The sequence below is a fragment of the Alligator mississippiensis genome, chromosome 4 (assembly GCF_030867095.1).
Source record: "Alligator mississippiensis isolate rAllMis1 chromosome 4, rAllMis1, whole genome shotgun sequence".
Classification (NCBI taxonomy): Eukaryota; Metazoa; Chordata; order Crocodylia; family Alligatoridae; genus Alligator; species Alligator mississippiensis.
Window position 1 is genome coordinate 92,571,337 of NC_081827.1, and position 16,918 is coordinate 92,588,254.

At 38.9% G+C, this 16,918-nt stretch overlaps 1 protein-coding gene across 1 annotated transcript; it reads right to left on the reverse strand.

The window, feature by feature from the left end:
- Positions 1-521: 521 nt before the first annotated feature.
- On the reverse strand, positions 522-15,959 carry ACTR6 (actin related protein 6). Its single transcript, XM_006273960.4, has 11 exons — positions 15,852-15,959; positions 15,202-15,319; positions 14,595-14,663; positions 13,178-13,301; positions 8,743-8,878; positions 8,597-8,653; positions 8,123-8,221; positions 7,800-7,878; positions 4,104-4,275; positions 3,007-3,145; positions 522-1,027 (listed from the first exon to the last, which is right to left on the reverse strand). The coding sequence occupies exons 1-11, from the start codon at positions 15,917-15,919 to the stop codon at positions 898-900; spliced, it is 1,191 nt and encodes a 396-aa protein (XP_006274022.2). The 5' UTR covers positions 15,920-15,959; the 3' UTR covers positions 522-897.
- Positions 15,960-16,918: the final 959 nt, after the last annotated feature.

A 16,918-nucleotide genomic window follows, 5' to 3' on the forward strand; every position in this document is an offset into this window, starting at 1 on the left:
GGCTTCTCTGCTTGCTGGTAAGTTTGTTTTTTGTTTGTTTGTTTTTGGGGTTTTGGGTTTTTTTTTGGGGGGGGGGAGGGGTTACCTCCAGTGAGCCCACCAGAAGCACAGAGCCTACACTTTTTCATAAAGCCAGCCCAAATTTGCAGTTTCTGCAAAAATTGCACAATAGCATTTTCAGTAGGTCCCTATAAATAACTGATCACTGTCATTTAACCCATGCTTCTGCGTTTACCTTAAAAGCAGGTGAATACGAGAGGTACATGAAATGCTTTATCTACTGTAATAAGAAAACTATCCCATAATTAATAACAGATCAATAGCCAAAAAAGAAATGGAGGGAGGAAAAGTATTAAAACATTGACAAAAAGAATAACTTCTCCTAAATTAGATCAGGCATTTATAGAAAATGTACAACTGGTTAACTTAATATTCCAAAAAAATAGTGTAGTTGTAATGTCATCAGAGCAGTATACAAGTTTTAAGTACTTCTAGGCATTTACAAAAGACAAAAAACAAGCTTTTTAAATGTAAAATTTAATTTTTTTCCAGAAAATATGAAAATAGGCCCCATCTTAGAAGTCAAGATGAATAGTCTTCTATATATACAAAAGTTTTGGAATCAGTAGCACTCAGTTGAAAAAGTTTAGACTGAAAGCTCATTTTTAATACTGTGCTTTAATCTTCAAACTATTTTTGATGATTCATACTTTTAATAACTACAATGTAGCATTCCTCTGGTACAGTGGAACTTTTCAAATTCATTCAAGTTTTTTACTACTAATTGTATAGTCTTATAGGGAGGAAAGTTAAAACACTGTCCTAACCTACAGAAAATTACTTTATTGTTTAATTAAGTTCCACTTAATGTGAAACAGCAGAGTATCTATCAGCTACTTAAATATCAAATTTCTCTTCACAAATACTGTGTCCGTGTTCTTCATAGTCCTCTCGAGTTACTACCATGTCTTCAAAATCGTCATTTTCAGAAATCAACTTTCCACCTTCCCAAGAGTAAGTAATAGGGCTGAAAAGAAGACAAGACAATTTATCATAAAGGGTTAGTAAATTAATTTTGACTCCTTCAAATTGTGTAGAATTTTAACAGTAAAGCGTTAAAATGACAGGTCTCCTTTTAGAAGAAAATAGCCATAACTCTGAATAAGATGTTAAACCAGGAGAGAGTCACAATCTGCTCATAATTCTCCCACAGGCTACCCAGTCCATTTAGAAAGATGCAAGAAAGCCTGGCCAGCAGTATCCCCAAGGATTTTTTTTACTAGGTTTGAGAACTGTAGATCACTCACAGTAGTGAGGGTAAAAGTGACCAAATATGTTAACACTGAACTTCTAATGAAGATATTTAATTCCAACACTTGCATTTTCTCATCTCTAATACTGCAGCTTTCCAAGTGATTTTGAAAATGAGAGCCATTTAAAGAAGTGAAACACTATGAAGTTACGTAAATTTTAATTAGAACTTGTTAAACTCCAGACAGAACTATTTTTTTATTTAATCAAATATCCACATACAAACAGACTCGCCACACATTTACTATAAATACTAAGGCTTCAACTTAAGGCTCTGTTAATTTCTTGACAGCAGGAGTATCAAACTTATGGCCCCTAGTCCAGACAGCCCATAGAATTGGGTCTTCCAGCCTACAGAGCTTCTCACAGGTCAGAGGACCCACATTACAGGGCAGATCTAGTCAGCAGGGCTCATCATTACAGCATTAATCCCCACTGTTTCAGCCGGGCTCCAGAACCAGGGAGTAAGTACCACATCTGCTCTGGCAGCTGCAGGAATTAATATTACAGCTTGTGGGTTGTGTGGCTTGTGGGCCCAACAAATGTTGATACCCCTGCTGCTCTACAGCCATACCAATCAATTTGTTTTGGGGTTTTTGAGAGATCAAATAAGCCTTTTAAATTTCCAGGCATATAAAATGAGCATTTAGCTACTCAATACTTACTTGGAAATGAGTCTTTAACATCTCACCACCGCCCCCCCGGAAGTTTAGTATTCAAAACTATATGGCTAATACTAACTATGCAAGCTTTGAGTCAGATAGTATAAGACAGCAATTTAACTATAAGATTTAAAATGCTGACTTGAACCCAAGGTTTAACTCCCACTACTAGGATTGACTTAGTCTTTCACCCTCACAAGCTAGGTAAGGATTCCATAGCATATACTCTTTAAGTGAGTAGCCATAGCTGAAAAATGGCAACATACTAACCTGGAATATGTACAGTCCAAACAATGCTCTTTAAATACAAAGAATTTTAGATGACTGAGCCACCTGCATCAGCTATATAAATCTCCCCACAATACTTTTTAAAAAGGTAAAGGTCTGTCCTAGTATATTTGTCCAAATTTCATACTTTTAATAACCTACAATGTAGCATTCCTCTGGTAGAATGGAGCTTTTGTAATTCCTTCAAGTTTTTTTAAATAATTTTGGACAAAATTATTTTCACCAGTGCTGTATGCTTCTCTATATGGCTGCCACCCTCCAAACCTGGAAAGTGACTATATGCCCAGTGACTTGGTGTGGCACACTCTGTAATACATTGAACTTCTTCAGATTCAGAGATGGCATATGCATTAGACTGTATGCTGACCCACTTGACTTCATCAGTGTTAGGAATTTACTACCATGAATACTTCGCTGAAATTAACTGTTATGCAAATGTACAAAATAAACATTTTATTGCGTCACATACAGGAGAGGCAGGTGGTATGGAAGCTTTTTAAGTTAACTAAAAACTGACTAGAATGATTTAAAAACACCCTTCTGGTCCAATTTTGGGCTACTTAGAGATACTAACTTAAGTTAAATCATAGCATATAAAAAAAGTGCCACAGCTAAAGCATCTTTAAAAAAAAAAAAAAAAAAAAAAAAAAAAAAAAAAAATCAGTAAAAGAATTCTACAATACCAATTCTGTCAGAAGAGCCAGATATGAAAATAAATTCATTTAATATATTGTTTAGGACTTACTTTTCTGGTAGAACAACAGAAACTTCATAATCAGTTGGAGTCAGGCATCGAACTTCAGAGTATACTCGATCCCTGAAGCCTGGGATAAGAGGGTTTCCCCCAGTCAAAACAATGTTCTTGAAGAAGTGAGGCTGCATTTCTTTAAAAAGAAAATTAAAAAAAAAGTTGAAAAAGTTTTCTCCAATTTCTTCAATGCTTGTTCACTCTGTTCTAAATATTATTAGAAGAGTGCTAGCGGTCACATTTAGAAATGTAAGTTATTATATGGGTAATCAAATCTAGGCAAAGTGCATCTGCAATGGCCGTACTCAGAATCATGGGAAAGTAGCGCTGGAAAAGACCTCACAAGGCCATCTAGTCTACCCCCCTGCTTGAATGTTATCCTGTGTAGTATAAGCATGATTAATCACACCTTTTTAAAAAAGAAAAATAAATGGTGTTCCTCTACTTGATCAGGTATTCAGGATTTGCAAAGGGAGGTGAGGAGGAAAAGAAGTGGATTTCATGAATACTAAATTTCACAACCCAGTTTAAAAGAAAGAGTAGTTTATTCTTTATTTCTATGACTAATGTAGCTTCCTGGCTTCATGGGGGCAGCTGTGATATGAAGCAGTGTACCCCACAGCTGTCCAACTGCCAGCCTCTGAGCTGCATCAGGGCCTCCAAGAGATTAAAACTGTGGCCCCAACCTCCCAGTCTCAATGCTGCTCCCAGTCACTCTCCAGCTGCTGGAATCTCTGGGCTCCGCTTCCCTCCTTCTGCTTCTATTGTCCTGGGGAGTGGAGTGGGCCGGCATGCCACGGGGCTTCTGGGAACTCAGGGACCTTGCATGACAGTGCCATTGCATTGTGGCAAGTGAGGCTGAGGGACCTATGCAGTGTCGGGGAGGCATGCGGACTGGGGACAACATAGCCAGGGAGGAGTAGGGGAGGTGGAGTGTGAGGGCATGTGATGCAGTGTAACTGGTAAATACACAGAATTAAACACGTTACATTTCAATCATAATGTATAGCTCTGTAATGATTTGTATATCAATAATCCTAGGCCTCTAAAAATATTCCAATTTCAAGAACACATTTGAAAATAGTGTTAAATACCTTCAGGTAAATTCTGAATTGAATAAACAATGGCTTCAGGAATTCCCATTTCTTGAATGCCAATATCTGATGGATGAAAGAGTATTTCTGGTACAGCAAATCTTTCATTTGTTAAACGAAGTATTTGTTCTCCAGTCTTATATTTTCCACTTAAAATCATTTCTTCTCTTGGCTAAAATTAAACAAAACAAACATGAAAGACTCGCTCCCTTAAAAGAAAAGTAGTTGAACATGCTAGGACAGTGGTCAAAAACCATTTCTGGCAGCAGGCTAGAATGGCCCAGCTTGGGTCTAAAGCAGGCCAGTGCTAGGCCCTGGCTGCTGCCACCTACCCAGCTTCAGCATGGCATAGGAAAGCTCCCCACCACCCAGCTTCATAGTGGCACAGTGTGGGCAAATCCCATCACTGAAGCCCCAGCCCCACAGGCTGGATTCAATGGCTCCTTGGGCCGTAAGTTGCCAAGCCCTGTACTAGAATAATATTTTTATCTGATCTCATTGATTGATATTCAACTATTACAGAAATTTTGAAGGTAGGCATCTTCTACAATGGTCTTGTTTCCTGACAAATTCTTCTGAGATGATATACACTCCAAAATGCTGGTTTCCCTTTTATGTTAAAAACGTAGAATTTTTAATGGGGTAAGGATTAGACAGTAGGATCAGCCTGAATACCACAGGAAAAGTATGCTGATAACATGCTTTTGAAGGAGCTCCATCCCAACCTTTGCACTGACATCTGTAGTTTTGCCTAAGCAAAATTAACATACAGAAAAACCATGCAGAAATGGCAAGGGCCACTTCTGCATCAGGGTTAATAGGATCACAACAATTTGCTGTATCTAATCATGTAATCTTTTGAGTCTTCTCTTTTTAAAACAGGATTTTTGGCTTTTTTGATTAGTTAGTTAAACCTTATTAAGACAGACTCAGGAGTCCAAGCTATTTAGCTGACTGGAAATTTTACCTTGCATCTCTAAATGATGCTACTAAGTAGTTTCATGTAGCCTTGAGCAGTGGCTCTCAACCTTTTTAGACTCAAGGCACCCCTCAGAAAGTTCCAGCTCTTAAGTTTCCATTCTTCTTTTTTGCCTACTAAAAAAAAAAAAGAAAGCAATCTTTCTGTTGCAAAAAGGCCACAACTATGGATTTCTATTTGAAATTTCTGGGTTTATCTTGTGAATCATGTTTATAAACCTAGTAGTGCTAACATAGTGTGGCACCTTTGAAAGGATCTACAGGCAGCCCAGGCTGCCATTGCATCATGGTTAAGAATCACTGGCCTAGAGACTGGATTTGAGATTAAAAAATAAGATCTTTCTTCTAGACCATCTTCAAAATTCAAAAGCTAGTTAAGAGATATTATTAAGGCAAAAATGGTTAGAGAGCTGGTGAACATGACTTAGGAGACACTGAGGAAGCCTGGAGAAGAAAAAACTGAAGGGGTATTTAATAGCAACCTTCAACTACCTGAAGCGAGGTTCCAAAGAGGATGGAGCTAGACTGTTCTCAGTGCTGGCAGATGACAGAACAAGGAACAATGGTCTCAAGTTTCAACAAGGGAAGTTGAAGTAGATATTAGGAAGAATTTTCTTATTAAGAGGGTAGTAAAGCACTGGAACAGGCTCCCTAGAGAGGTTGTGGAATCTCCATCGTTAGAGGTCTTTAAGAGTTGGGTAGACAAAGCCTTGGCTGGGATGATTGGGGATAATCATGCTTGGAGCAGGGGGTTGGACTAGACCTCCTGAGGTCCCTTCCAACCCTAATTTTTTTTAGGATTCTGTGATTAATTAAGCCTTGGAAACAATTTCCTTAGGTTGGGGCACAAGCATGGAAATATTCAGCCCTGAAAGTGTAAGTAATAGAAGTCAAGGTGCTGTAATGGAAAACAGCATTCAGTTCAATCTCAGCATTCCAACAATGGTATGATCACCAAGAGTAATTGCTTTTAGAAACAAAAACAAACAAACAAAACCCACACAAACAACACCCCAGAAAAACTGCAGCAAACACACTTTAATTGATTTAACTCAGTATGTGAGGTCCAAGCATTACCAGAACTTCACTAGGTCAGAAGCAAAAGCAGCTGAAAGTTACCAGGATCAGAACGGTGCATCATTTGCTTCCCTTTGCTTTGGAAATATTCATTTGCAGTAAACATTTATAGGCATAGGTGCTATAATCAATAAACTTCAGGAAGAACTTAGATTGAATAAGATGAACAGGAAAGTACACAACCATTGTCATTCTTATATTTTACTTTTCATATACCTCTCCGGGTAGAAATATCAGGATTACTCATTAAAAAATTAGTGTATAAAAGCAAACAAGTCAGAATATAGCCAGCAAAGTTAGAAAAAACAGATGACATGCTCTGCATTTTTCAGTGAAATAAGAGAGACAGAAATATAAATATAGTGATTCAGTTGTAATGTTATAGGTAGTGTTTTTCAGAGTTTTCCAAGAATATTCAAAATGACTTTGCAGACTCAAGTTACTAGGGGGACCTATACTTGATTAATCAAGTCTGCTGGAGCATGCTAATTAAACATGCTTCTAGCAGCCTCAGTGTTTCATGTATTCAGGATCCCTACCAGAGATGTGGAGCGGAAAATTTTTCAGTGCTTTATTTTTCCGTGGGAAATTTTCCATTTCTAGAAATTCATTGTTTCATAAAATTCATTAGTAACAACGGATGGATGCCAATACAATGTTAGGCAAGCTTAGCAGTTTCAAAGTTGTAATTAATGCTTTTCAGGTGATTATCCCTGGGAAGTGTGGGAGAGGGTACATATATGTTTTATTGCTTTGTAAACAGGAGGGTAAATACACTCTCATAATAATCCAAACCAAAAATCAAGTTATGAATTCACCTAATTGGCTGTGCAGGTCAAATCAAAACCAAAGCACAGAATATCATGCCCAGTTCTTTGGGTGTGCTAAAATTAGTGTGCCAACAGTTTTCAGTACCTTCGTTTTTTTTCTTAAATTTAAACAAACAACGTAAAGGGAAGTACAAACTATTGTGTTTTGCCTTTACATTTTTACAAGTATTCCAATCAAAATAATTTCTTTCCACCTAAAATTGATTTTGTTTGAACATAACGTTTAAACCACATTAAGTGTGCTGTATTTAATTTTTTTCCTAATCAAATATTTCAGTTTAAATACTTGTGGCTATTGGGACCTAAAATTAACACAGGGGTACTTATTCAGTTTTGTTTACTAAATACAAGTAAAAAAAAAAAAAACACACGCTAAAATCAGATCATGCTCCATTTAGGGCACTGGAAAATTTTCCAATTCAAAGTTTTCCAGAAAATCCACATCTCTAAGCCCCAGGTTTCAAAATGGCAGTGGGAGGCGCTTTAACTAAAGCTTGTCAAACAAGCTTTAGTTAAAGTGCCCCCCACTGCCATTTTGAATTGCAGGACACTGAATACATGAGATACTGTGGGTGCTTTAATTACAGCAGCTCCCAAGAAATGCTCTAAAGTGCCCCCTCCCACCACTGTGTATGTGTAAAGATGCCCTACAACTATATGAAACTCAAGACTTTTATTGTTAAGACACTAATGCTTAGTGCAGAAAAGGTTACCAATATAATCAAAAAAGAATTCCATCCCTCAACACCTTGCACTGAATTTTTAAACAAACATTGCTAAAAATATTCTAAAAACCCTAAATCATAATTACCTTACAAAACCCTTTTTTAATTGTGCTGAAGTCTGGTAAAATATAGTCTATCATTACTGTATTTTCCTCTCCTTTCAATCTGGAAAAAACAAACAATATAACAGTTAAAATACACGCCAAATTTTGGAGGCCTTACTCAGGCTGCTGCCAGCTGGCTACTACGCACTGGCCCCCAACCCCCCAAATCTGGTGCGTCTGGCCGCTTGGCACCCCCCCCCCCAAAATCGAATCCGCCACCAGCTTTTGCCCTGGGCCCCACACCCTGCTTGGGTCATCTCTGTTTGGAAGGATCAAATTCCTTGTTTAGAACATAAAATACATACTTGGCAATTTCCATGTCCTTGTAAAAATCCTGAGACACATAGCATACATCTTCTTTCACTTGATTAATTACATGCGTTTCATCCATAACATGGAGCTGCCTATAAAAATTACACAGTTAGAAATTGTTTAATCCAAACATTGCTTATTTTCTTCACTGTTCAGTTACTGTCGTCTTCAGATTGCAGAAAGTTGATGTTTTAACATAAGACATATATTAACTTACAAAAGCAGTTCTGATTGCTTGAAGGATATGAAGGGTCTTTTATTTTATATATGTAGTATGACAGGTAGGTGCAGTTTAGTATCACTTGCAGCATATTTCAACAAACAAAATTCTATTTGGAAATTATGACTGACATTTAAAATTTGGATTAAAGACAGCATGAAAAGACACGTAAATTAATAAAAACTAATCTGACTTCTAGCTGGCTTTGAATCAAGGGGTCATTTGTCTACAGTAAGATCATCCTCACCTGTAAGAGATGATCTCCTTTAGGTGATTGGTTAAGAGCTTTCCTCCAACATTAATCCTTAAAAGAAAGAGAAAAAAAATATATATATTGGTCAATCTTAAAACATCAGACAAAAAACACACCACTAAAGAAATACGTCCATTTACCTAATAATTGCCTCTTTCTTCTTTTTACTTCGGCAGTAGGGTACAATGTGTGTAAAGGAGTAGCCACTGTCCACAATGATACAACACAGCTCAGACGGATTATCCCGGAAATACCTATGTGCACTTAGAGCCCCAGCTGAAATATAAAAATACCATCCCCATGAGAATATGAATGTACAATTTAGATTTGTATACAAAATATAAAATACTACCCATCACATACTCTAGATAGATTTTTCTGGTATGTCCAGACTCTTTCAACATTCACTGGTTTTTGACCACTTCTGTAACACTTTTCATTTCCAAAGTGCTCTACAGGTAAGGAACAGAGATGGTTAATAACCAAAGTTCTACCATTGCCACTGTGGAACAAAATAGCAATTCTATTACACAAACTCAAGCAAGAGAGGAAAGAAAGAAGTGTTTCAAAGGGAAGCGTACATTTTGAAAATTTTGAATGGATGTATGCCATAGACAAGTTTAAATACATTTTCAGTTAGATGCAGTATTCAAATCTTTAGTCATCTCTCACCAATCTTTAAAAAAAAAAAAACTTGAAAAAAGTTAAAGAATTGTTAGCATCCTTAACTCCGAATACAAAAAGCATTTTCCTTTGACTTTTTTAAATAATACAAATAATAGTACACAGAACCAGAAATAGGAAAGAAATCACTAGCCACCAACTTAAATTGTGTGCCATTTTCTCATGAAAAATAATCTTTTTATAAGCATTCAAACCATTCTCTTCTTTTTCTTAAAAGAAAATGACTGGATTTCAACTCGACAAATTTCAAATTATATAAGGATTTAAGGGGTTTTAAGAGACTGCCTTGGGGAATTTGTGGGAGGGTATGTCTCATACAAATAGAAGAAAATACAGAATAAAACAAACTGAAAAGAGGTATGGTTCCGTCAGCTCCAAACTTTTAGTTAAAGGTCTTCAGAAAACGTGAATATTAATTTTATCTCCCTTTAATTCTAACTTCACTGGTTTTAGTTGTTGCCAAAAAGGATAAGGGCACAAACGGGGCATTAAAGAATGACAGGGCCATTGCCAAGAAACAAAACTGCCTTCTTTACATCTGTCTTTACTGTGGAAGATGTTAGGGAGATTCCCTCACCAAGTCTACTCTTCTCTCTAGGAACAAGACAATGGAACTAACTAACTAAAGTTTCAATACATGAGGGCACAGAGTAAGTTGATAAACTAAACAGGAGCACAACACCAGGACCTGACAGCATTCATCCTAGAGTCCTCCTCCTGAAGGAGCTCAAATTGGAAATTGCTGAACTCCAAACTGTAATATGCAACCTATCACTAAAAACAGCCTTGGTACCAGAGGACTGGAAGGGTGCCCTTGTGACTCCCATATTTTATAAAGGCTCCAAAGAGAACCCAGGGAACTGAACTACCGGGCAGTGTGTTTAACTTCTGTTCCTGGAAAACTGGTAAAGACGAATTGTTCAGAACATGGATGAACATAACTTGCTGGGGAAAAAAAAAAAATCAACATGGTTTTGTCTCACTAACCTACTAGAGTTCTTTAAAGGTGTCAAAATGCAGGTGGATCAGGGTGATCGAGTTGACACAGTATATCTAGACTTCAAGAAGGGTCCCTCAAAAGTTCTTAATTAAGTTAGGTAGTCATAGGATTACAGGGAAGGGAACTCATTCATAAATTCAAAATTGTCTTATAGAAAACAAAGAATCAGTACAATGGTCAGTTTTCAGGATGGAATTACATAAAGGGTGGGGTCCCCAGGGGAATGTTTGTTAGGGCCAGTGCTGTTTAATATATTCATAAATGGTCAGGAAAAGAGGGCGAGTAGAAATATAGCCAAATTTGCAGATGACACAAAATTATTCAGAGGTAAAGACCAAGGCAGATTGTGAGGAAGGATCTGGCACTACTCAGCGAATGGGCAACTAAATGACAAATGCAATTCAAAATAGGTAAATGTAAAGTGATGCACATGGGCAAAAATAACCCAAATTGTACCGACATTATGATGGGCTCTACATTAGCTATAACCACTAGGCATGTGCGAAGCAGCTAGTATTTGCTTCAGGTTCGGCCAATTCAGGGGACACTGATTCAAATCACTGTCCTAAATCAATTTGGCCAAATCTGATTCAGAGACTCGGCTGCTGCAGGGAGGCATGGCAGGGGTCCCCTCATGGTCCCCACCCCCTACTTACCAGCATGGAGCCTGGATCCAGCTCCCTGCAGCGGCAAGTGAAGACTGCCCCAATTGCCAAATCTCTGAATCGATTCAGACCTTTTTATTGGTCTCCTGATTTGATTTGGATCTGGACATTTGGCTGCTGAATCGGGCCGAATCTCCTCCTAATCGAATCAGCAACTGAAGCTTTGCACAGCCCTAATAACCACACAGGAAAGTTGTGGGAGTCATTGTGGACAGACAGCTAAAAACATCAACTCAACGCTCAACTACCGTCAAAGGGGCAAACAAAATGTTAGGAATTATTAAGAAAGGAATTCTAAACAAAGCAATGTATCATGCCCCTTCATAAATCCACACTTTGAACATTGTGCCCACACCTCAAAAAGATGACAGAAAAAACTAGAAAAAGGTACAGGGAAGGGCAACAAGAATGATTGATGATCTGGAGGGGCTTCCATATGAGAAGAGACTACGGAAGCTAGGCCTATTCAGCTTAGAAAAGAGATGCTTGAGGGGGACATAAGTGTTTACAAAATACTAAATGGTGAAGAAAAGGTATATATGGATTTATTATTTACTATCTTTCACAATATAAGAAATAGGGGTCACAAAATGAAACTAGAAAAAGTAAGTCTAGAACTAACAAAAGGAAGTTCTTTTTCACACAGTGTCTATAAAGCATGAAACTCATTGCAACAAGATGTGGAAGCCGACTATTTAATCAGATTCAAAAAGGGATTGGATAAGTTCTTTGAGGAAAGGCATGTCAGTGGTTATTGAGTATGGGGAGTTAGGGGCACAGCCTCTGAATCAGAACTCCCTAGACCTAAAATGCTGCAGCTGCAAGTGAGAGGAACAGTGGAAAAAACCCTGGTTGTACCCTGTTCACTATCCCTTTCAGCACCCACTCTCTGCCACTGTGTGGCACAGGACACTGGGCAAAATGGACCTATGGACCCAGTAAATGGCAGTTCTTATATTCAGAAACTCCACTCTAAACAAGAAGCTGTGGGTATAAACAGGAATTTTGGGAGAGGGCATTCAGCTTGCAGCCACCCCTTCTCCCCCAAACTGGGGTGACCCCTCTAATAGACTTTACTTTGGGTATTCTGTATAAACTTTAAAAACTCAAGTGAATTAAAAAGAGGCTTTAAAAGATACCATCAAACAGCGTATCATAAACTACTGTGATCCTTGAGAAGAAGTGTCTTTTAAAACATTTTCGTTAGTATAGATTATGCAAGAGTATTTCCCAAAGAGAAAACAGAGGGCCTAATTCTACCTGTTTTGGTTACTGAAAGCAGGATCAGGTTTGCTGTGCCCAAAATGTCAAATACATCATTTATAGCGTGTTACAAAGGTTATGCTCCTTTCTCCATATAAACATCTTATATTAAGGCATTTGCCCAGTTTGCTTTTCAATTTTTCTAATATTTTCCAAAACGAAGAGAACTGTGAACATAAGATATCCCTCAGGACCCTCAGAGCAGGTACTGTATTGCTGATTATTCTTTGGACAAGTCATACTATCACTATTTTCATGTACTCTGTAGGTTGTACTGCATCTAACTTAGGAACAAGTTATGAATGAGCCTCTCATATATTACCACATCCAAAAAGGCATGTACATGGAACCTCTGTGCCAGGTCTGGGAATGCCAATATGAAGCACATCCCACCTACTCTTGCTCCAAAACCTATAAATTTCAGAAATTGGGCACTGCAGATGCATTGGAGCAGTTCTGAGCGTGTGCTAATAGGCATGCCCAAGAGACAGCCTAAAAGCACACTTGGACAAACACTCAACACTGTTATAAGGTGGCTAACATTTCCTTATTTTCAGAGACTGGTGAATGCAGAATGGGAACAGATTGACAGGATGTTCTTCAGAGTAGTGCTCTCAGGCATTAAACAGTGTTTACATGTGACTATGAAATCTCTGATATCTGTCAGCAGAAACTAACCCAATCTTGACAGAGAACACAGATTTAAAACAAAGCATGTTTGTCGCATTGATTATTTCCCTGTTGCTCCTCACATTTTTTGTTGTTACATACCTAAATCTTCTATGGAACTATAAATAAATAGGAAATGTAGGAAAAATATTAGGTACATATATACAATCTAATCTGGGTTTGGAATGGAATACTGAAAAGTGCCTTGCTCCTCAAGAGTCAGAAAAACAAATGAAGTCCATTCCTTAACACACAGGTTAGGTTTGAGCACATTAAAGCAAAACATCGACTTACCGTTTACCCTAAGAACCGCTTGGAACTGATATTCTTCAAATAAGATTTCATTCATAGATTCTTGAATTGAACCAAAGTTAAAATAAGGTTCAGTAATAATAATATTGGTATCTACAAAGTCCACCTACAAGGAGGGAAAAAAAGCAATTTTAAGAATCACATTCTCAATATTATTTTTAAAAGAGCGAGTGAGATCACACTTCAGTAATGAACATCATTGCCACCAGCTACATCTACATGGAGTTCAGTTCAGAGGTGAGAACGTTCTATTTTTTTAAACAAACAATATATAAAGTTGTCACTGAAGTATCACGTGTGTTAAGAACTCAAAGCACCCCGTAGTGTTCCCATTTTAATGCTGTATCCCTTAATAAAAAAAGATCTCTCTTTATGCGTCTTAAGCAACACTTCAATGAGAAAACAGAAAGAATAAAAAAACCTTATAAAAAGAAGCTTCCTATTAATTCTATTAACTAAAAAACAAATCTTTCTTCAGTACCCAAACATTTGCATTGAGGCATGTTTTCACTAGTCACCTTAAGTGATATCTTGATCCCCATGAAACCAATGACAAAGTTCCTTCTGACTTCAGCAAGGCCAAAATTTCAGCAGCAGATTTTCTTCAGATATTCATCTCAGACTAAGACAGGTTTCCACAATGTTTGGCCACTAAAGGAGGTAGACCACAGAGATCACCAATTCCTCTCTTCTGTGGTCACTATCCAAACCAGTTAGGTTCAGACTTTCCCTAATGCGGTGTATCCTGACAGAACCTAATAGTTTAAAACCAGCCCAACTTTACCTAAATATCTACAAAAATATCTTGAGGAGATAACTTTGACTCATTATCCTCCCTTAGACCTTACAAAGAACTGCTTTACAAGCGGTAACGGCAAGAAACCTTAAAAATAAAGGCTAGAAGCTTCAATGCTCTCTAAGGCAAGAGGAATTAGATTCGGCATTGTTACATTATTTATTATAAAAATGAGAAATTAATTAATAGAAAAGACAACTTGATCTCACAAGCCTGTCAGGTAATGTCACCCCTACTTCTACTTCAGTCACTGTCTTTCACTTCCCCATGCTCTCAATAATAATACCAGTCTCTGCAAACAAATTCATGAAGACAATCAAGTGATTTTTATGAACTAAAGCCCTAAATTTGCAAACCCTTACATGTATGTTTATCCCAGGTGAGTGTTCCCACTGAAGTCAGCAGACACCCCCAGTTTGCAGAATTACAACCTGAGGAACTACAACAAAGCTTGAATAAATACTTTTTCCAATATTCTAAACATCATGGATTTTGAAAGAAAGTTCAACAGATATTGCAATCTGAAAATGTGAATTTGCCAATTGGTTCAAGGTTACTTTGAATTGGCATTTAGAATACACAACTATTTATAAGTTCTATTACCTGATACATTTCCTTTCCAAAAAGGTAATCCCAAACCTGTCTCTGAACATCCCAGTTCACCAAGTAACCCTATAAGTTTGAAGAAAAAAGAAAAAGACAACAGCATTATACAGAATATACAACTTACATTTACTGACTCAACATTTTTAAATGTTCAGGCCTCCAACACTGTTTTTTATAGGCATATGTAGCCTGATGAAACTTAGAAATGAGAGATTCTTCATTAAGATTATTGAAATCCTTCCAACTCTATTTAAAATGTTAAGCATGTACAACAGGAAGGAGAACCCCGCCCAAAGATAACTAATAGTATCGCTATGGTATTCCCCAGAAATCAATGGATAATAGCAGGTACCATACTGCAAATCATGCTTCCTACATAAATAACATTTGGTAGAGGGTTATGGAAGCTACACTTCATGCTTTATACTGAAACTTCACATTGCTATACTTGATTCTTATTTTTAACAGTGTTTACATTGCTCAAACCCCACCCCCCAAAACCCCCAAACACTCCATACCACAAGGCCAAACAATTTATTTCTTAAAGCAGCATAGACCTGCAACAGACTATACTGGTGAAACTACACAACTGATTTCACATGACCTTCTGAAAAGGGAGGATGTAAAAAAGCCCAGAGGGATCTTTAATTTCATCCAACTGATTGGCGGTGAAGGTCTTCAGGCGGGCCGTCTTCGACCGGAACTGACAGTTGGGAATCACACTGAAACAGCACAAATATAAATAAATGCAGAATGTTTGGCCAGTATCCAAGTTGTAGCTGCGTTGGTCTAAAGGCAAAAGGAATCAGAACTCGTGATTGGCAATATCTTTTATTAGACCACCTAGATTTTCACAGAAAAATTCCTTTAACTGCAAGCTTTCAGGTACAAGCACCTTTCTTCAGGCATCGGAGAAGAAACAGTTTAGCCAGGCGTTGCAGCGGCCGGCCTGATGCACTTCTCCCTTGAAAATAAACCCTAGCAGCGTTTGGCCTCCCTGATGTTTCCACCAACAGGTGCTGCAGAAATCCTCCACTCCCCCCCTTGCTGCGGCACCACCAGGCTCTAGACTGCTCGCTCTGCATGGACCAGCGCCCCCCTCCCTCCGGGGCCAGGCTAAACGTGACTCTGGCTGCCCCCTCCACAGCCGGGCACCCGAGCGCGGGGAGCCCTGCAGGAGGTGCTGCTCAGCCTGGGCCCGCAAGCACCACGCCGGCGCGCGGCCTCCTGCGAGCGGTGTCCCGGGGCGCTTACCTCACGCGGTCGTGGCTGTAACCGATCTTGGCATTGTAGGCGCCGTTGTCCAGCACCAGCGTCGCCATGTCATCCCCGGCTCCGCCCCCTCCTGCCACTTCCGGTCTGTGCTCCCCTGCAGTTACCATAGAGCCGAAGCTTCGCGCGCGCTGCATGGTGGGAAACCGGGGTTGTCCCTGCACAATTGCGGGGCTTCGCTGGCTCCAGGGCGTGTGCGCTGCGGCTGTGTGGCGCTCTAGCGGACCCTGGCGGCCGTATTGCGCCTCGCCTGCGGCGTCGGGCACTCGCGGTGTGCGGGTTCGTGCGGACCTGCTGGGGCCTTTCTGTGTGCTTTGCAGCTAGGAGTTACAACAAGTAAAAACTTTACAAAAAGTTGAAAACTACGAGCTGGCATTTGCCAAGAGTTGCCTCCAGTCTACGGAGGGAAAGCCTGGGGGCTAAAAAAAAAGGTTGAGCACCACTTACTTAAGGGAAACCCCACTCAAAATAAGCAGCACTGACCTTTGACAAATAAAGAAGGAGAGCTGCCAAGAGAGGGATGGGTTTGCACCTCTTTTGCTTGGTTTCCTTCTTGGGAATAAAGAATGTGTAAAAAGTTAATTTGACTTTCTTGGTTTTTACCATAGGAACTCAAGTCCTGTGCCTCCTCGAGGACTCTCTTTGCTGGCACCAGAGTGAAATCCACACCAAGGGGCAAAGATGGGAGTGGCTGGGGAAGGGGCTTTGTGTTTAATGTCCTGCTTGTTGTTTGTTTTGTTAAGATCTATTTCACTCCAATACCTGACTAGCATCTAGTTAGTATTCAATATACACCTCTGACATTCCTGAGAAGCTATCCAGGAAAACCAGGGAAGATCAGTCTTGACTTTCTGGGTGAGAAAAAGTTTCACTATCAGTGCCCTGTTTTAAAAAAAAAATAGTGTATCTCACAGAATTCAGGCCTTTTTATATTATTGCAAAGTACTTGTATGTCCTGTTTTGCTTGAGGGGAAATCTTATTCATGCTGTTCTGTGAAATTTTCCTCTTTCAGGCCTTGCACCTATTACAGTTGGTGGGAAACCTGCTC